This window comes from Lycium barbarum, chromosome 8 (genome assembly GCF_019175385.1).
Source record: "Lycium barbarum isolate Lr01 chromosome 8, ASM1917538v2, whole genome shotgun sequence".
Lineage (NCBI taxonomy): Eukaryota > Viridiplantae > Streptophyta > Magnoliopsida > Solanales > Solanaceae > Lycium > Lycium barbarum.
This window is the reverse complement of record NC_083344.1, coordinates 131224377-131252341: the sequence shown is the minus strand read 5'-3', so window position 1 is coordinate 131252341 and position 27965 is coordinate 131224377. Positions and strand designations below refer to the sequence as shown.

The following is a 27965-nucleotide window of genomic DNA, read 5'->3' as shown; positions in this document are numbered from 1 at the left end:
TCTTGAACCACTAAAGCTGGGCCTGTCCAGTTTAGTGGTGTTTTGTTTCTGTGTTGTAAACGTTCACTTGGTAATAATAACGTACGTCAGTTAATTGCCAAACAAAAAAGAAATTATCACTCAAATATCAGCATCCTTTTTCCTCTTACAAAATTGATTAAATCTATCATTTGGAAGCTGTGCATTACGAGATCATTAAGACGCCTTTGCAGCTTGATGTTCTCGACCTCTTTTGTCTAAAGCTGAAGAAAGAAATTTATAGAAAAAAAACATAAGCAGCAAAACATTCACTCTGTCAATTACACATTCACAATAAAAGGGAAAACAAACTAAAGAGAAACGCAAATTGCGCAAAGAGGATATATTTACTTTCTCAATAGACAGTCAACTAAATTCTAACATTAACAACAAATTCTGGAAAAGAAAAGGCTCTGGGCTATTCTAAAACATTCCCAAGAGACAATGTGTGAAAAAGAATCAGTCAATTACACCTCAATTCTGAACTAGAACGTGTGTGATTCATCCTATTGCGATCATCACACCAAATACAATTCCTAATATCCCTAGCACAACAATGTAATCCCCTGAAAGGAGGACTACTAAGAAAACTGGCAGCGGGAGCACAAGCCTCCAACGTCGATGATCCACCATTGTATAGAAAGAACGGATCCTTCAGCAACTCTTCCGCAGACGGCCTATCAGACATGGGAAGCATACACTTTTCGATTATATCCTTCACTCTGGAATCCTTTACCTTTCCGAGTGATGCAGGCTTTATACCGGTGTACACTTTCTTAAATATGTGTATCGGAGTGCTGCATTCCATATACGGATATTCACCCGTAACCATCTCAAGAAGACACATCCCGAATGAATATATATCCACCAACTCATTGTATTCCCCGTCATAACACTCTGGAGCCATGAATTCAGGACTACCCTTAGCCTCTTTCTCTTTCATGAAATCACCCTCCGTAAGACTAACCGCCAACCCAAAATCTCCAAGCTTGACTTGCTTCCCATCACTATCAACAAACACATTGTCACACTTGATGTCTCTATGAATAATCTTTGGGCTCTGGCTATGTAGAAAGCTCAAACCTTCAAGAATCTGCTTCCCCCAATTCTTGATACTCGCTAAATCAACGCCAACGCCATTATCATACATCGACAGATACTTCTTCAAGCTGCCTGAGGGGAATAACTCAGTGATAATGTTTAGGGTTTTGGACTTTGAATCAAACCAATACTTAAAACACTTCATAACCCTTTCATGGTTTAAAGACTTCAACATAATAGCTTCAGAAAACAACTTTTCGGGGTTTTTTAACGTTTCATCATCTCCATAATAAAGGATTTGGTTCCATGCAACTTCTATTTCCTCAACACGATCATACCCTATATACACTTCTTTGTAAGCACCACCACCTAACAGTTGATCATATCTAATAAACCTACCACATGGAGATTTCTCAACAACTCTGTATAACTCAAAATCCATTATGGAAACAAGTTAGAGTTTAAATTCAAAATTCAAGAAAACTGAAAAAAAGATTATAAGTGGGGTTCAGAGAAAGCTTCAATTGCAGCTGAGAAAGAATCCATCACTAATGAGAAGCTTGGTTGAAAACACGTGAATTGTTTCTTTGATAGCTTCATATTGGACATTGATAGGAAATTTATCTGATGAATTTTCTTTAAATTCTCTGATTTAATGTATTAAACTGATAGAAGTAAAGAGTGGATGAGAAACCCTAGAAATTTGGTGAAATTATATAGAGATTGAAAGTTCTCAAAGCTGAGTCCAAGTTAGATTAGGGTCAATGAAAATTAGGAATTTTTTTCCCTCTCAATTATACAAGGATTCGGATTGTGAAATATTTATAAATTAAATAATATTTGTATAAACATATTAGTTAGTTAAAATTAATTAATTATTTTCCCATAAGAAAATAAGTTTTTTTTTTTTTTTTTTATGTGTGTGTGTTTGGTCAAACAAAGACTCAAAGGGTAATATAAAATACAGAATTAGTTAACGAAGGTTTTTGTTTATTAAATAAGGTAAAAGACTTAATTTTTTGGTTAACTATATAATATTTGGATAAATAGCTAACTGTATTCCGTTTCTTTCACAAAAATTCGAAGCTTCTGCCTTCATGGTAAAGATTCCCTAATTGAGTTCAATATGAATTCAGATTAATATACACTAAGATCTTATTCTTTTCCAATTTTGTCCTTATTTAATTTGGATTGGGGGCAAAAAAAAAATAGAGATTTGGACTTCGAAATGTTTCTAGATTCCTTATAGAAACAAATCAACAATAATTAGATTAATTTATTTAATATTTAGTAAATTCGACAATAAAAATGTGCTGATTTCCCCCCGCGCGGGCATGCGCACACAAAAAAAAAAAAAAGAGATTTTAGTTACGAAATCACTTTTTTTTTTTTAATTTCTCAAACGGTGTTCGGTATCCGTATTGAAGCCGGACTAAATTCGAATTCGCTCCAGAAAGTCCCAAAGCTCCCTAACAAAGGCGACTTCATACCCCAGAGGACTCGAACCCGAGACCTCTGATTAAGGATGAAAGAGTAATTATCACTTCACCACAATCCTTGTTTGTAGGGGTGTTCATGGTTCAGTTTGAATCGGATTTTAGTTAAAATCAAAACCAAACCAATTTAGTCAATTTTTTAATTAGAATCTATGAATTAGTTAAATATTTTAACTAATTTTCTGGTAAATGATTGCCATATCAGATCCTTTGGCGGATCTCATCGACCCGAAAAAACGCTCTCTATAGAGGGGTTTCTCCTTGAAGGTAGAAGGATCTCAACTGTCCCATCACATCCTTCGACGGTTCTTATTATTTGGGGGTATTATTTTTTATTGATAACTGAGAAATTTCGAAGGAACAACAGCGCACAGTTCAGAACTTTATGGATAAAGGATCACCCCTCTATCCTTCTCCGCCGATTAATTTGGATGTATTTCTTGTAGACCTATTAAAGAAGAAAAAGCTTTTCATGAAGATGTTTCTTTTTAGGATATAACTCTCTAGTTAAAGGTGAACGGATCTTAAATGTCCTACCATATTCTTCGACGGTTGTTGTTATTATTATATTTTGATTGATAACTGAGAAATCCCGGAGGACTTGCCGTGCACGGTTCGAAACTTGGTTCGTAGCCTATCTGTCACGACCCAACCCCGTAGGCCGTGACTAGTGCCCGAATTGGACACTCATGTCACTTGTTAACTATAGTCATTTACAGCTAGCATATCATGAACTCATTTGTTTAGAAAAGACAGGACGTTATTCTAAAGCTGTCACAATTCTGTATGTCATATGCACATGTCTTCTGAGGAGTTAAAACTTTTCAACAACAACACACACACACACACACACATATATATATATATATATATATATATATACGCAAGCCGACAAGGCTGCCACTACACGCAACATTCCAAACATACACACATATGCAAGCCGACAAGGCTGCCATCACGAATGGGTACGCCCCAAACATATGTCATGTTCATACAACGCAACAACAACTATATACAGACCCACACAGATGTCCACAGACCTCTAAGAGTAGTGATAGTATCATATGACGGGACAGGGCCCCGCCGTACCCCGAGTAAACACTTATATATACCATAAAAGGAAGTTATACCACAGGTTAGGCTCCGGAACAAAGAAGCAGTCCAAAATAGCTGAATAGGTACCCTAAGCTGACGGATCTCCAAAACGAGCGTCTGTACCTGCGGGCATGAACGCAGCCCCCCGAAGAAAGGGGGTCAGTACGGAATATGTACTGAGCATGTAAAGCATGAAATGTAGTAATAGACTCATAAGGAGACAAAGTATGTAGGACCCAATGCAACAATCAGAAATTCATAAAACTTGCCTTTGGACATATTTCATCTGTATCATTCTCATATCAATATCGTTATAGAGTTTTGTAATCAAAGCTGCATAATCATTCTGTATATAACATATATATATAACGTGTCCCGGCCCTTTAATGAGGGACTCGGTAATTAAAATCATAGCATCATAAACATAAACATAGACGTGTCCCAGCCCTTTAATAAGGGACTCGGTAATAGGGAATATGCCCTCCTGGCCACCATCTCCATATCATCATGTCATCATATCATCACATCATCATATCATATATATATATATAACGTGTCCCGGCCCTCTAGTGAGGGACTCGGTGATTAATATAGTAAATATGCGCACGAGAACGTGTCCTGGCCCGGGACTCAGTGAAGGATATAGTGGTAAGCACGAGCAGAATAATAAGCAACCACATATATGTAATTCATCTTTTGAGACTCAATAGATAAGCAACTAACCAGCTCTATAGTGATGGGATAATAATCATATTCAATTCTTTTTAAATCTCATAACCAACTACAACAAGAAACGTTTCAGATTTCATGTACATGTATCAATTTAACATAGTGTGGCTTTTGAAAGTCAAGTATACCTCTAGTTGTGCGATTCTTTAAGAGTAGGAACTTCTATACATCATTCATTAGTCAATCATATAGTAGGCTCGTGACAATAACATTACAGAATGAAAGAATCACAAATCATGCTTGGAACTAGAGAGTAGAGTTTACCCCAAGGTTCATATCATTTCATACTTACGTCTAGGACATGCCAAAAGAAAGAAGGAATAGGCTTTACATACCTTTAGCGTTTAGTCGTATTATACTTGTACTTGCTGCCCAATAACACTTATCCTATATCAAGATATCAAGAGCTACAATTAGTCTACAAAGGAATTTAATACATATTTTGACACTCACAATCCCTTTCTAACGTTTAAACGACGTTTCGTTCGCATTCAAACCAACTACATACAACCAATCCAACATCAATAATCATATGTTCAATACCAATCCGGACAGCCCACATAACATTCCAAATACAACATTCCATAACGATTCACATACGGCTACTACATTCTCAAGTTACTCCTAATAATCCGTAGCCTTAACGTTTTCGTGTAACAACTTTACAACAACCCAAACAACGTAAATACAATATATATTCTTAACTATCATTAGTCTTTCCAATTTAAAGAAGACAACATTTCCAAAACAGTTCCTAACCACAACACGCCCAAAACAGTCCCTAACCAATCAACACGCCCAAAACAGTCCCTAACCAACAACATAAAGGTGTCCGGAATTCTTGCAAACGTTTACGAACATACCAAGCAAACCACATATGATTCTTACACATTATTTCATGTCTTCATTTCATATAATTTCAGTAAAATACGACCAGCAGTCACACGATAAATATATCACCAAATTCGTACACGAATAGCTACATTGTCGACACTAAAACCTTACAATGACGCAACATGTTTAATGACATTACTTTCATGATTCTTGGAACTATTTTAGCATCATTTCCATTCTTATAACAGCCCACAAATCCTTCTAATTTCGACCTGAATCATTGCACTTCACTTTCACTAAACGTTCACAACAAGAATCAACACTCAACACATACAAATTCACTTCTAGCACTAAAACAGTCCACTGTTTTGGACTGCTTGTTTGCTTCAACATAATTCATTTCTTTAACACCTTAATTCACATATTCAACATGCATACAATACACCACAATGTTCATAACAACAACAATCAAAATGTGACACAAAACAGTCCATAATCTCCCCTAAAACAGTCCCTTTACACGGCTTCAACACTATTCCAACAACTTCATGATTTTCATCCTTTTATCCAAACTACAACACATTCAATCCATTTCCAATACATGTACAAGAAGATTAAACATGATTTCATTAGAGTCTTAAACACACGGCTCATTTTAATTTTTAGAAAAACAGTCCAATATCCAACATGCCACATCACAAACAAACTTCTACAATCTTTGTTCATTTACCTATGTTGATACATATTCAATTCATCAACAATACAAGCAAAATGAAATCAGCCATGACTTCACCAATACTCATGGCTAACTCTCTACTTCAACTACAACAACAATCCAACAACAACATGCATGAACTATACATTCAAATCGTCATGAAACACAAGAACAATAAGCATTCTTACCTTACAATCTTGTTCTTCACTTTGGCCGAATCTTCAACACTATTGAGGTGCTACACTTCTTTGTTTCGTTTCAACAACTACTACATATTCTTGTACACTAAATGAGGAGTTGATTTGAGGAAGAAAACTGATTTTTTTTTTTTGGAGAAAATTTGGACCTCACTCTCGGCTAGCTCTAGGTCAGGAGTTTCCCTTTCTCTCTCTATGTGTTCTTAACTTGTAAGTGTTGAAATGATGTAGTGAGTTGTGGAGTGAATCAGATTTTTCACTATGTGTATTCCCTACAAAACTTGGACATGTGTACCACACTAATCTTGGGTCAATAACCTTTGACCATGGCACTAATCTACACGGCTACACATGGAAAAAAATATGGGCAGATTTTTTTTGTTCCCAATCCCACTTATGGTTAGTTTAATCCCAATTTTCCATTAATATATCAATGCCAAACGAAATTGTAGTTAAATTATGACTTGAAACGAAACCGGAAGTTAAAATCTCTACTTCGTATCTTAAAATAGTCTTGTCTTTAACTTGTCACGTTTAGTTTAAAACGTCTCAATGTATGAAAATATGGGATATAACACTATCCCTCTATGAATTTCTATTTAAATGTCAGACTTTTCTCTACACAAGATCAGCTACAACTTACAATCAGTTTACTGTCACCCCTTGCAACCCTAACAGTCAGGCCCACAAACTTAACAATGTTAGAGCATTTTATAAGTCTATTCACGGTAAATACTTCATCGCACCTGATGTTTACACCTTACTAAGCACTTTCCTTAGCAGTTAAAACTTAAGGTGACGAGACATATTAGTGAACCGTGTTTAAGCAATGAATGAACAAGCTTATTCGTACTTCATTTATTCTGGTAAAGCAAAGTATGATCAGTTACGATAAGGAGAAATGTGATCATGTTATTAGATCATTAACAATCAAATCTTCCGGTAACAATATACCTTAAAGATCAATTATTAACAATGACACTATGGTTGTTTTGCTAGAATTAATTCAGGCAATAGAGTCCGAGTTGAAGGAAATTGGATTCGGGTCACCCATGTGGGTCAACACGGATCCATTTAAATAATAAATAATAAATATTAAATAAATATATTTATGTTATATATTTAGTTTAAGTTAAAAAGAAAGGACACAACTGTTGGAAAAAGTTCCTGAACAGTTGTACCTATTCAGGAAATATAAAAGAAGTTCTCTGTAGGAGAGAACTACAAGTTCTACAGGAGAGAAGTTCTCACTTTTGAAAAAAGAACTTTCCTTCCTTAAATGATTTGAGTTTCTTTGGATTGTCTAGAGATATTCTACCAATTAGAAACCCAAGAATCGTTCTACTTCTCAAAGTATAATCTCATACCGGGTCGGGGAGGCTCGAAAATGTTGAATTTTCATAAGATCTTTTTTCTTGTTAGTCAAACAGAACTCGAGAATTATCATTATTCCAATATATGGTCATTCGAAGACGAGAATCCATTTTGCATCTCGTCAAGAAAGAGTATTTTCGGGTGATAGAGAAAGACACAGAACTCTACTATTATATATCTTGAAACATCAATAACGATTTTCTTTAGAAATTCGATATATTATCGGCATAATAGATGTCATTTCTAGTCTATTTCCAATTCTCGATTCTAGTATTAAGCTGGGTGGGAGAAGGGGGCATATAAACCAGTGCGGTTATGAAATTTTGCTTGATTTGATTGTTGCCACCCCTACAAGTTTTACCAGTTGTGACAACTGAAAATAATATATATATAATGGCATTGCCACAACATCAGCTGCCTTTTTTGTGACAAAATAACTGGAAGTACTCAATCTATATAGATGCAAGAAATAGGAGTGTTTATTTATTTATATATCATCAAACAGCAGATTGATGCTTTTCACCTTAAATTAAAGCTGGTAGAAGTAGAACAACACCACATAGAGATGATTTTAATAAGAACTCATCCTTTATTTATTGAACAGTAGTAGCATGAAAAAAGAAAGTACTGTAAAAAATAGAGGAGTGAATATATCGACCTTAATAGATAAGCTGACCATATATATAATTAAGTGTAAGTAGTGATTAATTAGCAACTAGAGAAATCACAGAAGCAGGCAGCGCAACGGCAACGCATTAGCCTTCTAATTGTGTAATTACTCTTTTCCCAATTACTATACTTATTTGGGACTGAATGATCTGCAGAACATTCAGACAGCAATGAAAGAACAATAAGGAAGGCAAGTATCACAATAACACTCCATTTTGCCATATTGCCTAAATTGAATTAAGGAGAACGCTAAATAATTGGCCTAGATATATATCAAACACAAAGATTTGCATAGAGGTTTATATATAACTGCTTGGAAAAAGCACTCTTATTATCTTATGTTTTTGAGTGATCTTTGAGTTATATTATATTAGTATTAGTAGTTGTTTGTTACTATTAACGACTATGCTAATTGGCCGGCTGGTGGTGCTGGTCCCGTTTGACGCTTGAATACAAATACTAGTTGATGTGTATCATATTTCGAATGAACAATTTGATGTATGTGCTTATATATAGGCTGTTTCGAATTTTCATTCGGCATGGGGAATGAAAATTAGAAGGAGATGTTCATTTATTTAGTACAAGGGAAGTCAGTTTTATGAGAAATATTATCTTTTTTTATAGTCGAAAGTTATCTTTGTTATAATTATATTAGTAACTTTTAATTTCATATCACTTGTTTCAACCATCAGTAATACATTATCTATCGTAATATTAAATAATTTCAAAAAAAAAAAATAGGTAGTATATAATTTGGTAATATCATTATTAATCTTTAACACTATATATATCTTTCGAATATTACTTTTCACTCACCAACCAAACACTACAAAGCATTTTAAAGCAAAGCAAAATAACTTCCAGCATCACACAGATCTATTTACTAAGTTGTTCACGACAGATGTTATTGTGTGGACAAAAGATGTAATGAGAAATTCGAACGTACAATTATTATTTGCAAACTCCAATCAATCGATCACTAGATTACAGCTCGAATTCTTAATAAAGAATTAGTAATTCTGCAACTTAGACTAAATCGCACATTGATTACATTTTCCGCTTCATATTCTTCTATACAAAATTTGCTACTATCTAAACAAGTGCTTTATAATCTCCACTTTTCTGCTCCATCGAAATTGAATTTTTTTGTCGAATGAATCATTGAATATAAGCAACAATAACAGTAATGTCATCAACCTTTCCTCCTTTATGTATTTGACTAAGCCATTCCCTGTCAGCTGCTCTTGCAAATGGTGTGTCTGCAAATCTATCAAATGAATTATACAATGCTATGTTTCCAATTTGACTAGCCAACTCATCTGCCTCCAACTTCTTATCCATCCCTCTTTGAACAATTTCCTCAATCTCACTTTCATTCATATTATCAAGCATCCCATCCGTTCCAACGATCAAAATATCATCTTTTTCGACGTTTAATTCCATCTCCTGAGCAACGCTAGGATTATCCTTACTATTCCCCAATTGATACGGATAATTAAACTCATGTTGTTGTATAGGCGACTTGTATATAATTTTCCCCTTCCTAATTAGGAAAAATCCACTGTCGCCAACGTTAGCAGCACATACAGTATTTTTCTTGGAGTTTAAGGTTATAATACAAGCTGTAGACGATCCTTCAGAATTTGTGTTTTTGTAAGCTTCTTGAAGAACTCGTTTAGGGTTCACATGACCCTTTGGTTCCTTATTATCTATGGCAATAATTGAATTTGACATAAGCTCTCTTGCGTAAATTCCAGCATCAATTCTCTTTTTTGCCCATCCACCAACGCCATCAGCGATACCAATAGTTTGGTATAATTCATGAATAAAGTGTGCATCTTCACCTAGTGGTTTGTTTGGATTTTCTTTGGGTAAGTATAAAGATCCAGCCACCATTTTTAGGCATGGTAATTTGTTACTAGTACTAAATTCCAGTCTCTCCTCACATTCATCTACTTTCTTGAATGAATATTGATCAATATGACCTAATGATGTGTTGATTGAAAAACTCAAGTCTTGATCAGCATCATGACTAAATTTGAGTCTCTTGTTGCTATGAATATTTGCCAGTGGATCATTAATTTCATAAGAAGAAAAGTCGAAGTACCTCTTGTGCTGCAACTTGAAAACTTCATGGAACTGCTTGGAAGAATATTGATCATGAACTAATGATGATATGCATGCAGCCATTGTGTGTTGATTGAAAAATTTTGGTAAGTAAAATATGGGGTGATGAATGTACTGATGGAAGGGTTACTAAGATATATAAAAGTTGTAATCCTAGTTCTAATAGGTTATGGAAGAACAGTTCTTGGAAACTAATTAAATGGAATTTAGAAGATACGCGTAGTAATTATTAATCCTAGTTGAATAGGTTTGGTTAAACAAAAGTATTTGGAAACTAATACGTAAATGGACTTGCAATTTTTGGAAACTATCAGAACGGTAATTCTACCCCTTCACTTAAAAAAAAAAAAAAAAAAAAATCTAACAAGCAAAAAAAAATAAAAAATTCTGATTGCTTGTAACTTATTTATATAGAATTTCCATTATTAGTAGTATACGTGTGTGCATAATAACAGAAAATTATGAGTAATTATGATCAGTGGTATACCTATGGCTAATTGAATCACCTCATCGTAAAGTAGGGCGCATACAAATTCTCTTATTGATATATAAATAGTTGAATTTCCTTGATAACTTAATTATCGTATTTACTCACTATACAAGTCTACTTTTATTTTTTAATTCCTTGCTCTGCCACTATCTATAACTTTTAGTTGCTCGACTCATTTAAAAGTTTTTTTTTTTTTTTTTATATGTATATTTTACCTTCCGTTCCCAAAATCTAAACGGCTAGAAGTAGTCCTGCATTAACTTCGCTTGAAAAATAGGATGCGTTCCATGCAAATTTATCTCTAATACTTGTACACTCACATCTATTGCAAAACAAGCACCACTCTTCCAATAGTTACTTTAATTTCTCAAGAGATTATACAACCCCATAACTACATGAGGTTTAAAATTTTAAATACATTACCATTCTAGCAAATAAAAGTATTTCTTTCATGGGAATTTTCCTTATGGGCGGAGAAATAAATTTCCTAGCTACAGATCTATAACAAAATGGTTAGCTAACTGCGTTCAGTTAGGATGGCGATGGTCCTAAACTTTCATTGATCATTGTGTACATGCTGTCTACCAAGAATGAAAACGCAGATAAGCTCACGCGTACAATGCTTAGCAAGGCGCGCTTATGCACAATGCACATGTATATATGCCTCGCACTAGTGTAGAATTCATAAAACAGCGGGGAACTTTTTAAAAGAGGGAAAAAGAAGCAGAATGCAATTTGCTCAAATGCTGAAAGGTTTAAATGATGTCGTAGTGTAGCAAATTGAAACTTGAAAGGTTGGCAGAGACGAGAAACCTAACACCAAAAATTTTCATCTGGCACAACCGAATCGCCACTTGATTTAAAATGGCTGCACGTTTACATTGATTCTTCACCCCATTGCAGATCCTTGACAATACTGCCAAGATCAAGGCTGTTGTGTGGCTGCTGTTGCTGGCTGAGGCGTCTGCTGATGTGCTGCTTGCTGACCACCAGGTGGCGGGGGTGCTGTAGCTTGATAATGCGGAGGAAGATACTGTTGATAAGGTGGAGGAGGTGGTGGCATATACCCATAGGGTGGATAATAAGGTGGGTATATTTGACCTTGAGGTGGTGGCCCTCCAGGTGGATATGCATAACGTTGCCCTTGTTGATTCTCAGAACCGCTCTTATTTTCACCAGGACCAGATCCTGTAGTTGAACTAGAAGCCCCGTCCTGGGATGCTACTACGGCACCCATCCTTTGTGGATCCATTGATGGATAATATGGTCTGTTTTGCTGAGGCATCGGGGGTATGTTGAAGTAAGGCGCAGATGGGGGTTGGTCGTGAGTGCCTGGTGGCTGAAGAGGTGGATTCTGCTGCTGTGATATTACTGCTCTAGGCAACAATCCACTGTGAGTCAAAGCAGCCTGCTGTCTTGCTTCATCAGAAACCTCGGACTCTGGCTTGGGAACTTGAGGTCTCCCCCAGAGTAGCTTCAGTCTCAGGCCTTTTATCACCAGCTTGTTTGAGAGTTCCTCAGCTGCCTTCTCTGCACCTTCTCTAGTCGTGTAAGTTACGAAAGCACAACCACGCTGGACCACCATTTTAATGGACTCAATTTCGCCATGTGCATAAAAATGGTCCCTAAGGTCCTGTTCGGTGATTCTTGCATCCACACCACCCACATAGAGGGTTCTAATGCTCTCATCATCCGGAGGCTCCAATGAAGGCATTTCACCTGCTTTATTAAGTAGCTTTAAAGCCACTGGATCATTGACTCTGCAAGCATTTCAGGTACAGTACAGTGAAAATTTAGTCAGTCCAGAACAGCCAGATAGTAATACAAATCATTTCCTCAACTTTAAGTTGGAGAACAATGTAGGATAAATAGCTCTCTGTAAAAGAGGACAAAATATATATATAGCAAACAATTTATGGACACCACAGTCCACAAATCACAGTATTACTGGATTACAAATACATGGATTCCTTCTAACGAAGACAATGAGGGTAAGCAAAAGAAAAGTGACCAGCAAATAGATGCCATAATCAGCCTTGCAATCATGTAATCATGGAGATACATGGTAAGGTGATATCAAAAGTGCATCAAGTATTTCATTGATTGGTCATGAGGAAAATGGTATCTTTCTAGAGTTATGTATCTAAATTATTTATGTCGATAACCATCGAGTTGACAGGGTTGTAACAAGGACCCTTGCTAGTTCCGGCAATCCTACAGCTTTTATTCGAACCTCAAATACATGAAAAAGCATTCACCCAAAATTTTCTTTTTAAACTTCCATTAGGGATTTGAAAAAGCACAGCATCTAAAGATATCTAAATGAGGTAAACCCATATACAAGCGGAGGGGAATAAAAAACCAGAAAGGAATAAGCCACTGATAAAGTATAGGAATGAAGACTGCCAGTAGCAGAGAAGTAATTACACCACATCAGCATTTTTTAGCTGTAGAAACTATGAAAAGTTATTATAATATATTGACAGCAGGACTTAAATTTCAGATCTGAGGTAAATTTACATGTTCATATATGATTTTATTTATGATTTCAATGAGGGTAGAAAAGCAACTCAAGACAAGCTATTCACATCCTGAGTCAGTTGACCAAGTCCAACTTACCGCCTTCCCACATTGATACATTTTACTCAAAGTAGTTGTACTTCTCCTTTCTTACATGATAAACGAGGATATGTAAGCTCCAGGTCATTTCCCTTTTTTATACCACTTGCTGTGCCAACATACTATTTTATAATATCTTTGTGGTCATGCACACTACTCTAGCCTTCATCCTATATTAGTATAGCAACTAAGAAAAAGAAGATGGCATATTACAGAGACTAGTCAGCCTTCATGGACATATCAACAGAAGAGTGAACCACCCTTCTCTCACCCCAATCGCTAAACTTAAGATCAGAAATCCTATTACAAACATATAAATACAGACATATGAGCATCAATGGAAAGAGAAGAAATTTCACATCAGCAACAAAGAGTCAGAACGACATACCCATAGTAACGGTCTTTAATATTTTGCTGTGACAACTCCCCTGTCTCAGGCATCTCATGCCTGTAAGGACATTCCAAACCTCTTGTACATTGACCACGTATATAGAAACTGCAAACATGTGCCCGATTTCTCTTGTAGTATGGAGTTGTTCTTTGAAGCTTCAAGATAGTATCATTTGCACGGACTTTCCCATATGAAGATTCATAATCAATACCAGCTCTTGCCTGGTAAAAAGAACTAACAGTTACTTTGGGGAAAACCAAGAAAAAAGAAAAAAATCATAAACATCAGCTTTTTTTGTTGAGGTGCTTCTTTTAAGTTTTAAATACTTGGTTTCACCAGGTTTAATTTCTTCTCTTAATCTAAAACTGCAGCTCATCCCTTAGTAGTTCCCAGCAAGATTTGGACAGGGACCTAGAAACAGTCTCGACATTGCCAAAATTTCGACTTAAAAGAGAGTTTCAGCTCATGATTTGGCAACTCATCAATTAAATTGTTGTAGTTTTGCAGTATGTCCTCTTTAAGAAAGTAATTCAGTTTAGAAAAAACAAAAAGAAGAGGGGCCAAAAGCTTCAGCGAAATATTTCATTGTCCTTATTTATGTATAAGTAAATTAAATAATCCTGCAAGCAATTAGTTAAAAATCATTTCATTCATAACTAAAAATTGAGCTTCCAGTTAGTAAATCACATACCCTGCGGTCATGCTCCTCTGCAAAATATTCTCTATTTACGTCACTCTTCGGGATGGCATCATTTGAGTTGATACTGAGAGCAGTGTCTCGGACCTGAACTGGCAAACCATATTCAAGATCCAACAGACAAACTTGACAAACATTCTTCAATTTGCTGCAGGTCTGACAGACCTCAGTCTTTTTGTATCTTGCATCCCGACCAGGCCTCCACCTGAACACTGTGAAGGGTCGCGTGCAGATCTTACACTCCTTGTCATAATCTGCTTTTGTCTGTATGACAACCATAACAAGATCAAACATCAGATAGTGAAATTGGAAAAAGAATTAAAGTAAAGGACGTGCAGCTGAAACCAAAACAAAGTCAGACACCAGACTGATTCTACTGTCAAACTGGAGATACTCTTTAAGCAAGAAATTAATTCCTAAAACTGTACGAAGCGAGTCAACATCGCAACAATGTGCCAACGGTAGCAGTGAATCAGGAGAAGCAGTAGGTAGATAAAGGTCCAAACAAAGAGCTCTTTGAGACAGCCACAACGATTCTGATGAAAGTGGTCACGCTTGCTTATGCATGAATGGAATTTAAAATACAGTTTCCTGAACTTGCTCAAAGCCAAGCAATTAAATAAACGCTACCAGAATTAACAGTCCTTACAAAAAGGCTAACAGTGTTTCCTGCAGAACAAATCTAACGCGCATCTTACCTAGGAATTTGAAAGAAACTAAGTTGCTTCCTTCACCAAAGGATCCAACCATATCCTTCACACATTTCACATTCTTAAGGAAAGCTAACAAATATTACATATCACTTAGAACCATACAATTAGGAATCGGACTGTGATATTTCAAGATTGATAAAATGGCAGACTTTACCCTTTTAAACTTCAACAAAAGCACCCTTGTTTATTTAATTTGTACAATGAAATACCAATATTTCTACAATTACTAATCATTATTTATTCCTACTGTATTAATAATATTGGGGTATTTGAAATAAATGATTCTCCAGAATTCTTAAAAATCCACCCAAAACTTCTGAATTTTAGATATATTCAAAAGTAACATTTCTATATTCACCTAAAACCATATCAATCAACCACTCATTCAACTACGCCTCAATCACAAACTTTACTGTTGGCTATATCAATCCTCAATATTCATCTGCTCTAGCCTCTTTGCACCTATATTCACCTAAAAGGCTAAACCTACTCATGTTCTTTGCCAAATACAATTTTCTACAGTTCCACCTAAATAGCAGATAGGATATATCAAACTTGACTGTGGGCCCAAGAATGGTAACCAGAACACCGGGCCCAATTGAAAGCCAGCTGTACATCCCTCTCTTCACCTCCTTGGCTCTTCCTTTGCTTCTCTCTCTCAATATTTTCCATTTCATTTGCAGAGAGACAGAGAAAAAGGAGAGAATTATTTCCTCTTCTTTAAAAAGAAGCATAAAATAAACGAATCAATCCAACAAAATTCACGACACCTATATTCACCTAATTTTTAACTACAACCAGAAAATTTCTCAAGTTCTTCGTGAGTAAAGTTTTCTAAACTTCCACCTCAATAGCAGATAGGAGCAATGCAAATATGAAAACTTTACTCAAGTAAATTTTCAATTTGCAGTCAACAACCAAAAGCATTAGAAATTACAATAACTTCCAGTTCTGCTTCTAAGTTACACGAGAAAAGAGAAAGGGAAATTTTCAAAAATATACAGCCCAACATAAAATATTACACCCTGCAGCCCAATAAACAATGGTATTATAGAAAATTATACCGGGGGGAAAGCATTATACATAAATCATAATGTATCAACCTTGTACAGAAGTATATAATACTCATATATGGGCTAAATCAGGTAACAAACGCAAAATATGGGCTAAAGCATGTAAATATTTTCTCCCAGTAAACATAGAGCGTAAATCCCTCCCCCCCCCCCCCTTTAACAAACCCTAAGACCATTCAGGAGCTTTACAACAACAAAAATATTTTCCTTAGAAATTTGAGGGAAAACATTTTCTGAATCGATAAAAACACACCAACATACCCCCCCTCCTCCACCTTATCCCTAGCTACCCCAAAGCCACTCCCACCCCCAAACCCCTTCTACCCCCACCACCAGAAGTTGCACTCCGAATTCAAAACCCTCACCGTATTTCGCTTTGAACATCCAATGCTCTTAAAATGACATTTTCCAACTTACCCTACCAAACACAAAAAAAATGACTAGGAAAACCACTTAATTTCCGAGAAATATTTTCTTGAAATACATCTTTTGTCATATACCAAACACACCCTCAATTCTGCTTCAAAAAAGTACACGAGAAAAATAACAAACCCTACAAGACCATTCACAAGCTTTACAACAATAAAAAACACATCTCGAAGCTTATTAGGTAAACTATCAGTTGTTCCCTTTTCCTACCTGAAATATCAACTAGATAGTTCAGGTATGAAACGGGAACTCGCTAAAAATTTATTCACCATTATCTCTTTTCAATTGGCAACCAAAACCACTAGAGATTATTATAACTTCCAATAACAAACCCTAAGACCATTTACGAGGTTTACAACAACAACAACAAAAATTGAATGAAAAAATTACCATTCGGACGTATGGACTGTCACCAAGACAGGACTCGCAAATAATAGGGAAATCAGATCTTTCCCATCCATCTGCCTCTGCATCTCTCAACAACCTATGTGCCATCTACAAAATCAATAAATTTGAAAACAGCTCATTACAAGCTCTTTTAGTACTATTTGAAATCTGAAACAGGTTAGAAATTAATAGTACCTGATTAAGGCAATTTTAGGTTTAGTGAAAGTTAGTTTAACGGTAAAAATCTCTTTAGCAAAAACAATATATATATATAGACGTTTGGAGGCGGCGGAACCGTCGGTGGTTGGCGGCGGAGAGAAGAACCTTCCGGCAAAGACAGATAAGAAGACCTTTTTCAAGTGGATTTCCGCTATTCGTTGATGAAATTTCTTAGAATAAAATCTCATGTTGATAAAAACGGATATTTTATTTTGGGGAAAACGGGCTAAAAATATTATTGAATACAAATTTGGGTTAAAAATATTTCTTCCGTCATTAAAATTTTTAAATACATCTCTGTCTTAACAAAAATTCTCAAAATAACTCGATTTCGTTTTTAAATCCACTCCCTTTAAACTCGATCCGACTAAATAAAAAAAAACTCATATAGGTTACCCGCTTCTATGTCTAGTGGCTTCAAATGTAGTACTCGAGAACAGGTTAGTCACGTATGGGTTTTTTATATAGTTGGATAGGGTTTAAATGAAGTGGTTTAAAAATGAAATCCGGTTATTTTGGGAGATTTAGGAATTTCCGTTAAGATAGGTGTATATTTGAAAAGGGAGGGGTATTTTTTACCCAAATTTATAACGGAGGATATTTGAAAAGAGAGGGGTATTTTTTACCCAAATTGATAACGGAGGATATTTTTAGCCTTTTCCCAAAGTGGAGGGGCATTTTTGACCATTTTCCCTTTATTTTATTATGATAAAAATTGAAAAAAAATATTAATTGAATTAAGTAAATTTATTTTATTCTCTTTGCCTCAATTTGTTTGTATTACTTCCTTTTTAATCAGTTCAAAAAGAATGTTTCTTTTATTTTTTGCAACTCTTAAATTTCAATTTTGCACCTAGTAGATTTACGACTACAAGAATAAAGTATATTTTTATAATTTTATTTATTTTTAATTTAATATCACAAGATTTAACTCCGTACAAAAATTAAAACGGAAGGAGTATATAGCACCCAAACTTGCTCTACTACAATTATTTAAACTTAAATTACTTCCAGCCATTTTTAGCAGTAAGTTACCAAGTTTTAGTTCCCCCCCCCCCCCCCCCCCCCCTTCATATCTTTGTGATATCAAGTCTATATTTTTCTTTGAAAATTCAAATGATGTTAATCATTATATTTTTTTCAGATTTTATGTATTTTGAACTATAGATTTGTGACTAGCAATAGAACAATATTTGTTACTGAGTTGGAAGTGCACAACTTGCGTTAACGAAAGTATAATACTCCTAATATATATTTTATGTGTTATATTAAAATTTGTTATTATCTTTCATTACAGATTATACATCCTAATGACAGTATATACACAGTGGTGAAATTAGAATTTTTACTAAGGGGTGTCAAAATATAAAAAAGTAAATATACGACGAAATTAAGAGTGTTCAACACATAGTATATATACATAAAAAAGTTCTTTTAACGTATTTACACATTGTAATTTTTCGACGAAGGGATGTCGGTTGAAATCCCTTGGATGCATGTGGCTCTGCCACTGTATATACGACTCTTACAATGATGTTTCAAAAATAAATTGCTAAATATTAATCGAAGAGAAACCAAAATGATTAGAACGGTTTCGAAAAGTTCAACTATTTTATTTTGTACAACAGAGCAATAAAAATTATCACGGTACAACAAAATCTATTTGGAATTCTATCAAAAAAACAAACTATTTGGAAGAGTGTATAGGTGTTGATATTGAAAAATTAGTGTATAGAGTCCTGCTCCTTGCTGGTCAAGAAATCAAAATATGAGTTATTATGGTGATGAAAAAAGAAAATTGCTCAACATGTACTAATGCTATATAAGAACATGCATGAGATCATGAGTTCATGAATATTTACTGAGGTACATAGTGGGTTAGATTATGAGATAATGTGTGAAGAAGAAGAAGAACTGCTTTGAAGTCTAAAACTCCAAATTGATGAAGTTATTTTTTCTTAATACAAAAATTGTGGGCTTGTATGATCCTCATGGCTCGTACTTGCAGTTTAACTCATTTCTGGTAAGGAAGAATGATAAAAAAAAAATCCTGATTATTATCACTTATAAGGCTATATATGATGCATTACGAACTTTATTCAAAATGAATTGATTTACCAAATATTTTATTTGAATTTTTAGACTATTTGGAAGGTGTGAATAGACAAAATAACACACATCAATAAGTTGTTGAAAACTTAGAAAGAGCCAGAGCAAGGTTATGAGATGGAAACAACAATCCTAAAAGAACGAAGCCACCACTCACGCAAATGATGGTAAGCTTTCTATCAAGCATTTAATTGAAAAAAAAAAAAAAAAAAAAAGATCATAAACTAACAAGTTCACATGAAAACTTTTACTTGGTTCTATAAACTCTATAATATTGGAAATGTTAATAGGAAAAAGGGTGTTGATACATATACATAATATTGGTAAATATATTCCAACATTTACACCAAACCAACTGAATTTACTACGGTTGAGTGATTTACAGTAATAGAAGTATACATTAATTAATCATAGTTAAGTGATAAAAATGTATGTACACATATATGTTGTGTATATTCATCTTGTGTAAGTACCTAGTGCACATAACTTTTTATTCATAATATATGCTACTCTTTTGGTAATTATGCCACACTAATTAGTTTGGTAACTCTAAATTGGGTCTCAGCTATCAAGCTATATTATCTTTACTCAATATTATGTTTTAACGCTTCAAAGAAAGCAAAGGAGTTGTGGAGTTCCAATTGTCCCATACCGGAAGAAGTTAAGAGGTAGACAGCAGAGAGGTGCTATAAAAACAAACGCCCGTTTCCCTAAAATGTCATACCTTTCTCGGCCTTTTGGCTAAGATCAAGTGTAGTATCTGTTCTTATCAGTTTAATATCTGATATGTGAGTCATCGACTCACACGATATTAACTCAATTTTTAAAGGGGGAAGACTCACCAAGGTAGCTTGCTACCTGGGTCTTCACGCGTCGCCTAGGCCTTACACTACAGCCCAGGCCTGGCGCACCCCACCAAATCAAGTCCAATATTTCGATGTTTGCTTAGACTTTCAAGAATGACTCGTGTAAAAAATAAAGCACCAGCACAGGAGTTGAGGTATTAAAACTCAAATGATTCATTAACAATACTGTAAATCTCAGTAGTAGATGAAGTAAATAATTATTATGCCTGAAAAACAAGTTTCTTCATTTCCTAATAATTAATTATTAAGCTCCTTACTAGTACTCTCTCCTTTCATGGCATAATTTCATTAAACTGACGGTAAACAATTTGGTTTTAAAAATATAAGAGCCATTGTAGCAGCGCGCTGTGCCATAATCAACTATTTTCATTGTGCTATGCAGTGTTTTAAAAGGCGTTTTTGAGGCGAGCCCCGGGGCGGGGCGTACCAAAAATGCCTCGGGGCGATGGGTCGGGGCGCAAGTCCCCAAAGGCGTACGCCCAGCAATTTGGGGCGTACGCTCAGGCGTTTGGGGCGAGTTTTTTTTTTGTTGGGGCGTAAGCCTAGGCGTTTGGGGCGAGTTTTTTTTTGTTGGAGCGTAAGTCCAGAAAACTTCTTCAAACTAAAACGAAATTTGTTAAATAAGTCCTTAGTATAATGCCCAAATTTTCAAAAGTCAACATGTAATTACTCAAATATTTTAAAAAGGAACTGAAACATTAAATTTAAAAGTCAAGACCTTTTTTTATTGCTAGAATGCCTAATATATGTTCTTTTCCAATTATTTATCTTGTCTTCTACTATCTCAAAAAAGTAACGAGCAGTTACTTATACTTGTAAGTACGTATAATAGATTGTTCTAATTAGTTTTTTTGTGGGGGTGGAGTATGTATATGTGTGTGTGTGTATGTATATATATATATATATATATATATATATATATATATATATATATATCACTTATTTATTGTTTTCTTCAATTTTTTACGTTATTTAACCAATTTAAAAGTATTTATTATAATTATATCATTTTATAAAATACTAAAAATTAAAGTCCCATGAGGCTTACGCCTCGTGCCTCGGGGCTTACGCCTCGCTGAGGCAGACATAAAACGTCTCGCCTTACGCCCCCGCCTTTTAAAACACTGGTGCTATGAGCAGACAATTTGATTTTATAAGACAGTCATTTGAGTAGCGGGTCATGCTATAATCAATTAGTTTTGGAAGATGGAGCCATTAGAACAGTGCATGCTATAATCAACTATTTTCATTGTGCTATTAGCCTAAACAAGTTTTAGAACCCTGCTTTACTTGTCCACAATTTCCCAAAAGTGTGATCACAGATTTGAATAACTAGGCTACTGGACTGGAAAAGATTTTATTTCTTTACCGTGGAACAAAATGGTTCAAAACTTTAAAGCACAGTTGCTCTGGAAGTTAAACTAGACTTTTACAGAATTCAGCAGAAGAGGTTAGGTTCAAAGAATAACCAATAACAATGTCGAAATCCTTCTCCATCAACAATGAATTATCCCAGACTAGACCTAGTCATCTCATATGCCAAGAAACATGCAGCATTTGCGGGAATGCTACGCCCCATAGCAGGTCCAAAGCCCTTATAAAGGCCTTTGACTCCCTCCGATGCCAAGATCTTCTTGAAAGCATCGAAAAAGCCAGAGAATTTTGGGTTTTTATAGTCATCGATCTGGATTACACTCTTGATGACATCTGTTGGATACACGGAGATCCAGAAGGAACCGCCAGCTAAGCCACCGGCTACAATAAGAGAACCTCTTCCCAACCCTGAAGTGTCTGTGCCTCCTGCAAAGTACTGCTTTAGCAATTCATACATGCCAAACATAGCAGCATTTCCGGGTACTTCACGTGCCAGGGTGGGGCCCAAGCCCTTGAAGAGACCGGCCACACCTCCTTCGGATCGAAGAACATGTCTTGCTACATCCATTGGCCCTGCATATTTCACTGCCACAGAAGCTGAGCCTACACTTGCCAATGCTCCCTGGGCTTGCAATCTGCATTCATATAATTCAACCACTAAATTGCCAAGTATAAGTTGTTCCCTTGTAGTTTTGATCATTGACCAAGCAATGGTAACAGCAAGTAGAAAAGTAAATGTGCTTTCTTTCTATCTACGATGCACATCATAGAGACCCTTTTTCATACTTCTTTGAAATGCTTTACCTAATTCGAGGGTCTATCGGAAACAGTCTCTCTACTCTTCGAGGTAAGGGTAAGGTCTGCGTACACTACCCTCCCTAGACCCCCCCCCCCCCCCCCAATGGTATTACATTGGGTATTATTATTGTATAATGCACATCATAAAAGCGGCAAGGCGGGTCGTGTTAGAAACGGGTTAAACAAAAACCAGGTTACTTTAACATGGTAAAAAAGTAAAATAACCGGCAGATAATACGGAGTGAGAACGCAAGGTAAAAGCCAAAATAAGTTTACACTATCAAAAAGCAAGAACTCATGAAAGATAACAAGTAGACAAATGAGTATTTGATAATATGGATATCCATATTACCCATCTGGATATCCATTTTGTAGTGAATAATAGGGATAATATCCATATTTGATCTAATTTTAAGAATCAATAAATGGGTTGGATTGGATGCTTACTTTTTTGTTTAACCATTTTGCCAGCCCTATCAGCACATGTATACACCAGTTCAAAGGAAGGGAAGGATACAGCATGGCAAACATCTAAAGTTCATTGATCATACAGTTTGGCCAAGTGAGCGAAACTTTGTGAAGGCAAGATTATATACTACATTTTAGTTTTAATGCATTAGAAGCAAACCTGCATTTTATCAGCTCAGTTGGGCAAGCAAGAAAAGACACAGCAGTTCCAGCAACAGCCCCGCAAACGACTTGCTGGTTCACAGTAAGACGGACTCCAGGTTCAGACCTCAAGAACGCCTCTGTTTGACCTCTCACTGTGAAGAGCACAGCATTAAAGGCTGCCACAGTGGCAAGCGGGGCCCCCATGCCTTTGAACAGCCCTCTGGCACCTTCCGCGGCTACTGTTTGCCGGACAGCATCTATAGCACCAGAATATCTTGGAAGCTGACCTGGAAGTGGAGTAGGCTGGCTTTGAAGCTTCACCTTTATGGTATCAAAAGGGTGACCAACGATCAGTTGTGCTGCTCCGCCTACAGTCCCAGCGGCTAAATCCTTCGCTATATCACCCATTGGAAAATCTGGAACACAAAAACAAAAGGGAAAAAGAATAATCAGTCTAAATGTAATGCTATTGGCTATTGCAATGACAGTTTAAAATTCTAAATAGTACAAAAAGAACGATTTGGTGGGAAGGAGAGGATTGCAAGAGTAGATTACATCTTCCGTCCCAATTTATGTGACTCTTTGACACCTTTATTTAGTAACAATTTAATTTCAAACTTCCTATTTTACCTTTAATGAGATGATTTATAGTCACAAATATCTAAAGCTTATTTTAGACCACAAGTTTCAAAAGGCATCCTTTCTTTCTTAAACTATGTGCCCGCTCATGCACCTTCACATAAAATTCGGATGGAGGGAGTATTACTGTTTAGCTGAAGACTTCTGCTAAAATGTTGGTGTAGTGGAAAAAAGAACATCATTAATCTCTGCAGTCAATAACCATGAACCTACATGGCAAAAACAACTAGATATCCTTGTTTTAATACAAAGTCTAGCTTGGGTATTTGTGGAGCTATCGCACTTTTGGGAGTACATAGCACCAAAAAGAATCCAGGCACAGTTCTTCTAAATGAAATCCTTCACAATTTTACACCTCCAGACGTGAGGCACGCTGATAATCAGAAACTCATATGTCAAATGACAGTAAAAGAACAGATCAAAAGTCTGTATGCCAATTTGACTTGTCAGATAATTTTGACATTGGCGTCCTATGACAGTCGGCTACTTTAGAACCAAAGTGATCAAACTGCTTTTGCCTAGAAATTATCTACATACCATGCCTGACAAAACAAAAGAGTGAGACAGCAAGTTAGAACTCCAGTACTATCCCATTATTGTTTTGCTTATTCATAGTAAGGAACAAATTTCTCCCTGTAAAATCGTCTAACCAAAAAAAAAAAAAAGAATAGACATATACACGAATCTCTTCCTTTGGTTCTCAACTTTTCTTCCCCTTGATAAACATCTTAAAATGTAAGGACTCAAGACATGTACTAGAAGAGGAGAAAAATGGAAAACCAATAGTGGTGATCATACCCTTCTTCAGATAGCAGTAGAAAACTCTAAAATCAAATATAACAGAGCCAGACAGTGTCATAAATTAACTACTATTATGTTATTCACAATTCACAAATGCCTCAGATTTCAAAGCTACTGACAAGTAGCCATGGGGGAGGCAATACCCTCTAGTGGACTGTATATAGTCAAACCTGATAGATATTCAAAACATAAAAGCATTGCCATGAATAAAACCCAATACCACCAAAAGTAAATAGCTATATCAAGAAAACTAAAGCGTAATTATGGAATCTAAACGCAAAATTATACAATACATATTCGAAGAGTGGAAAAGCAATCCTTTTTCCTTTTGTTAACTATAAAGAAATCCACCACCGTACATTACAGCAAACACCTCAAAGTTCAAAGTAGTCCTAAGCCACAAACGACCAATTTGCACAACCATAACATATTAAAAAAGAATAATACAAACATTGGGATCGGGGTCTAGATAAAGACTAATACAAGAACAACAATTCTGATCAAAGAATAAGCCGTAACCTGGCTGATTTCCCTTTATACAAGATAAATATCCAACCAAACAAATTCAAGACTTATATCAAGATCTTTGTGAAATCTGAAATCAACAGATGAGCAATGTAACAGTCAATTACTCAAACAGAAAAAATGTGCACATCAAGATATGGCATAGAGAAACAAATCCCAGAAAGGAAAATCAGAAACACATAAGTAAAAGGGTCTGATTCTAATATAAATAAGAAAGTAAAAACACCAAATGTGTATCACTGAATGTCCATTTCCATCAGATCAACTTCTAAAGCTACATACTTTTTGATTTATACCAAACGTTTTCACTCCATGACCATTTTTCAGCACAACAATTAAATTCTAGTTTTCCAAAGGTAAGAGACTTTCTCCACATTTCAACAAAGTTGTAAGCTTTATGCTAATAAAAGATTCTTCTGGTAAAGAATAACAAGCCTTACCCTTTGCTAGTTCCTCTTTATAGATGAATGAATATCCACCAAGTCAATCAAATGAACATCCAAACTAATATCAAGACCTAAGGGTTGCAATCTGAAATCTACATAAGAACAATGTATCAGTCAATCACACAGACATAGCAAATATATAGTACATCAAGATTTGGTAATTGGAAAAGAATAAGCAAAAGGTGTTTGATATTACAAAAAAAAAAAAAAAAAAAAATACCACAAGGGTATCACTCAATGTCCATTTTCAGGCACATCAACTTTCTAAAGGTGGAGCCTTTCTCAAAGTTTTAACAAAGCTATAATAAGGTTTAAGGTAATAAAAAAATTCCTATGGTATCTAGGTGGACTAATATGTACCTGATAAATCTGATGAGTTAAAAATCTTGAAGTAAACTAGAACCACATAAAGGGAATTCAAGAAAATGACAATAATGGGATTTAGAAATTTGGTGGACAATAGATGTTACACTAGTTAAAAGATCATAGGAATAAATTGGATAGGGCAAATGAGGACACAAATTTTGAGCAAATTTCAGCCTCTTTTTCTCTCCTCTAACAAGAAGATCTTGAGAGAGAGAGAGAGAGAGATGGAGGCTCCTATAATTTTGGGTGACTCTTTCTCTATAAAGGGAAATATACAATCACCAACCCCATTACCTATATGTGTCTATTGATTTTGACATATTCCCTTCTTTGTTGTTGAAAAAAGAATTTATATAATACTACCACTTTTAATTTCTTTGATATATTATAAGTTTAGTCTTTGTAATATTTACTAAGTATATTTAAATTCATAATTATTGAAAGTGTGCACTTTTGATTCATTTTTTTTTATTAATTTTATAAATTTACTGGAACTATTAATTGTTCTAACATTTAATTATTTAATGTGTTATGTAAACTTGTAATATTATTCTATATTTGAGGTGATATAGTTATAAGAATAATCAAAATATGACATATTTATCCATATAGGGATAAAAAAAAATAAACGTTTTAATTAATTCTAGGTTAAATGTGTTGATTCTTATATTATAAGGATTAAAATCAGAATTTACAAATAATAAAAGAACCCAAAATGCTATTATTCCTTTTTTTAATCATTTGGGTGTTTGAATCTCACAAGCCAAATTAATTCGAATTAAATAAAAGTAAATTTAATACTTCTTGTTAAGGATGGAGAATTCAGTCAAACTCCTTTCCTGAAGATTTGATATTATTCATTGATGAAGTTTGTCCATATAGTAGAGGAAAGAAGGGAGGAGAAAAAGAAAAGAAGATAAAATTCATCATTTGCTAGAAAATATTACGGATATAATACATAGTACTTAGTTTAGAGAAGTAAATCAGTAATAACATTTTACTTTAAATGGTAATGCTTTTATGTAGTTTCTTTAAATCAAGTAATGTTCCATATATCAAATCATAAATTGATCAAGTCATACACTCTATATTGCATGAACAAAACGATATGATCAAATTAAGTCGAACGACACATAATAGAACTAGTAAAGATTATTTTATAGTATTTTCTGCAGCAAAATGGGTTTGGTAGAATGATTTTAAAGTATTTTTCCAAAAGCCTCAATCACTTTCTCTAAGGACTCTCTGCATACGAATGCATTATCCCACCAAACTTGTCACCTACTTGGCTACTTCTACGGGTAGAAACAACCCTATAAAGGACCCGACACTTTTGTAACAAAAAAAAAAAAAAAATTGAAACCAAATTAACTCATTAAAAAAAAAAAAGAATTTGTGCGTGAAAGAGGGTATTTTTTTTCTTTTTTTAAGTTATCAGAAATCACGTTTTTTTCATACTTTGAGCAAAGATTAGTCATGTTTCAAAACCCCGAAATATTAATATTTTATATAGAACTTAATATATTTTTTTGCGTACAATAACATCGGTTCATTACATCAAGTATACCTAAACGTTTGGATCGTTGTTTTAGGGGTTGTAAAGTGCCCCGAAGTAAGTTTTGTTTGCTTGGAAACTTGTCATCTTTAGATCTAAGTGTCATATTTTATAAGATTTTGATTTAAGTGTTTTGAAATAAAAATAGTATATTAAAAAATAATTCATCCAATACGAGAGGTTCAACCAAGGTATAATATATCTCATTCAATGCTCCCACCAAGGTTTGATCTCATGTTATTGGCATAAAAAAGAAGTGAGTAAAAAAGAGAGGTTAAACCACCAAACCAAATTGATAAATATTACAATGTAGACACTTTTTATTTTTTATATTGTTCACTAATGCTATCTAACTCGTTTTCATAAATTGAATTTCGAACCTCGAAATTGACATTCAAAATATTATTACCACTGGATTAGCATCTCGAAATAAATTTTTTATCATTAGATTTTTACTAGAGAAGAATGAAATTTTTGCACAAATTTGGGGGAAAATTCAAATTGAATGGGATAACGGGCGTTTTTTGGAAAATCGGCTCGGCCAAACCGCCTTGTCCGCGT

General features: G+C 35.0%; 4 protein-coding genes and 1 non-coding gene across 7 annotated transcripts; 1 reads left to right on the top strand and 4 right to left on the bottom strand.

The window, feature by feature from the left end:
- Nucleotides 1–481: 481 nt before the first annotated feature.
- LOC132608366 (serine/threonine-protein kinase WNK8-like) lies at nucleotides 482–1501 on the bottom strand. The gene has a single exon (XM_060322398.1). It carries the CDS (start codon nucleotides 1499–1501, stop codon nucleotides 482–484), a length of 1020 nt encoding a protein of 339 aa, XP_060178381.1.
- Nucleotides 1502–9326: 7825 nt separating this feature from the next.
- On the bottom strand, nucleotides 9327–10358 carry LOC132608365 (probable protein phosphatase 2C 55). Its single transcript, XM_060322397.1, has one exon. The coding sequence runs from the start codon at nucleotides 10356–10358 to the stop codon at nucleotides 9327–9329; it is 1032 nt and encodes a 343-aa protein (XP_060178380.1).
- Nucleotides 10359–11466: 1108 nt separating this feature from the next.
- On the bottom strand, nucleotides 11467–17507 carry LOC132607489 (zinc finger CCCH domain-containing protein 49-like). Its single transcript, XM_060321474.1, has 5 exons — nucleotides 17290–17507; nucleotides 17098–17202; nucleotides 14487–14756; nucleotides 13793–14016; nucleotides 11467–12545 (listed from the first exon to the last, which is right to left on the bottom strand). Exons 2-5 carry the CDS (start codon nucleotides 17200–17202, stop codon nucleotides 11711–11713), a joined length of 1434 nt encoding a protein of 477 aa, XP_060177457.1. The 5' UTR covers nucleotides 17290–17507; the 3' UTR covers nucleotides 11467–11710.
- Nucleotides 17508–20142: 2635 nt separating this feature from the next.
- On the top strand, nucleotides 20143–20338 carry LOC132608590 (U2 spliceosomal RNA). The gene has a single exon (XR_009570472.1). It is a non-coding gene; the product is annotated as a U2 spliceosomal RNA (small nuclear RNA).
- Nucleotides 20339–21629: 1291 nt separating this feature from the next.
- Nucleotides 21630–26104, bottom strand: LOC132607488 (mitochondrial carnitine/acylcarnitine carrier-like protein). Of its 3 annotated transcripts, none has more exons than XM_060321470.1 (4): nucleotides 25844–26103; nucleotides 25478–25575; nucleotides 23089–23488; nucleotides 21630–22297 (listed from the first exon to the last, which is right to left on the bottom strand). In XM_060321470.1, the coding sequence occupies exons 3-4, from the start codon at nucleotides 23478–23480 to the stop codon at nucleotides 21796–21798; spliced, it is 894 nt and encodes a 297-aa protein (XP_060177453.1). In that variant the 5' UTR covers nucleotides 23481–23488; nucleotides 25478–25575; nucleotides 25844–26103; the 3' UTR covers nucleotides 21630–21795. The 3 variants fall into 3 exon arrangements, with proteins under 3 accessions (XP_060177453.1, XP_060177454.1, XP_060177455.1); XM_060321471.1 differs by lacking the exon at nucleotides 25844–26103 and adding an exon at nucleotides 25704–25838; XM_060321472.1 differs by lacking the exon at nucleotides 25478–25575 and having other exon boundaries at nucleotides 25844–26104.
- Nucleotides 26105–27965: the final 1861 nt, after the last annotated feature.

Coding starts and splice junctions, on each gene's coding strand:
- LOC132608366 (XM_060322398.1), bottom strand. CDS start 1,501: ATGGATTTTGAGTTATACAGAGTTGTTGAGAAATCTCCATGTGGTAGG.
- LOC132607489 (XM_060321474.1), bottom strand. CDS start 17,202: ATGGCACATAGGTTGTTGAGAGATGCAGAGGCAGATGGATGGGAAAGA. Junction 14,757..17,097: donor ACAGTCCATACGTCCGAATG/GTAATTTTTTCA, acceptor GTTGTCATACAG/ACAAAAGCAGATTATGACAA. Junction 14,017..14,486: donor CAGAGGAGCATGACCGCAGG/GTATGTGATTTA, acceptor TCTTTTTACCAG/GCAAGAGCTGGTATTGATTA.
- LOC132607488 (XM_060321472.1), bottom strand. CDS start 23,480: ATGGGTGATATAGCGAAGGATTTAGCCGCTGGGACTGTAGGCGGAGCA. Junction 22,298..23,088: donor ACTGAGCTGATAAAATGCAG/GTTTGCTTCTAA, acceptor ATATGAATGCAG/ATTGCAAGCCCAGGGAGCAT.
- LOC132608365 (XM_060322397.1), bottom strand. CDS start 10,358: ATGGCTGCATGCATATCATCATTAGTTCATGATCAATATTCTTCCAAG.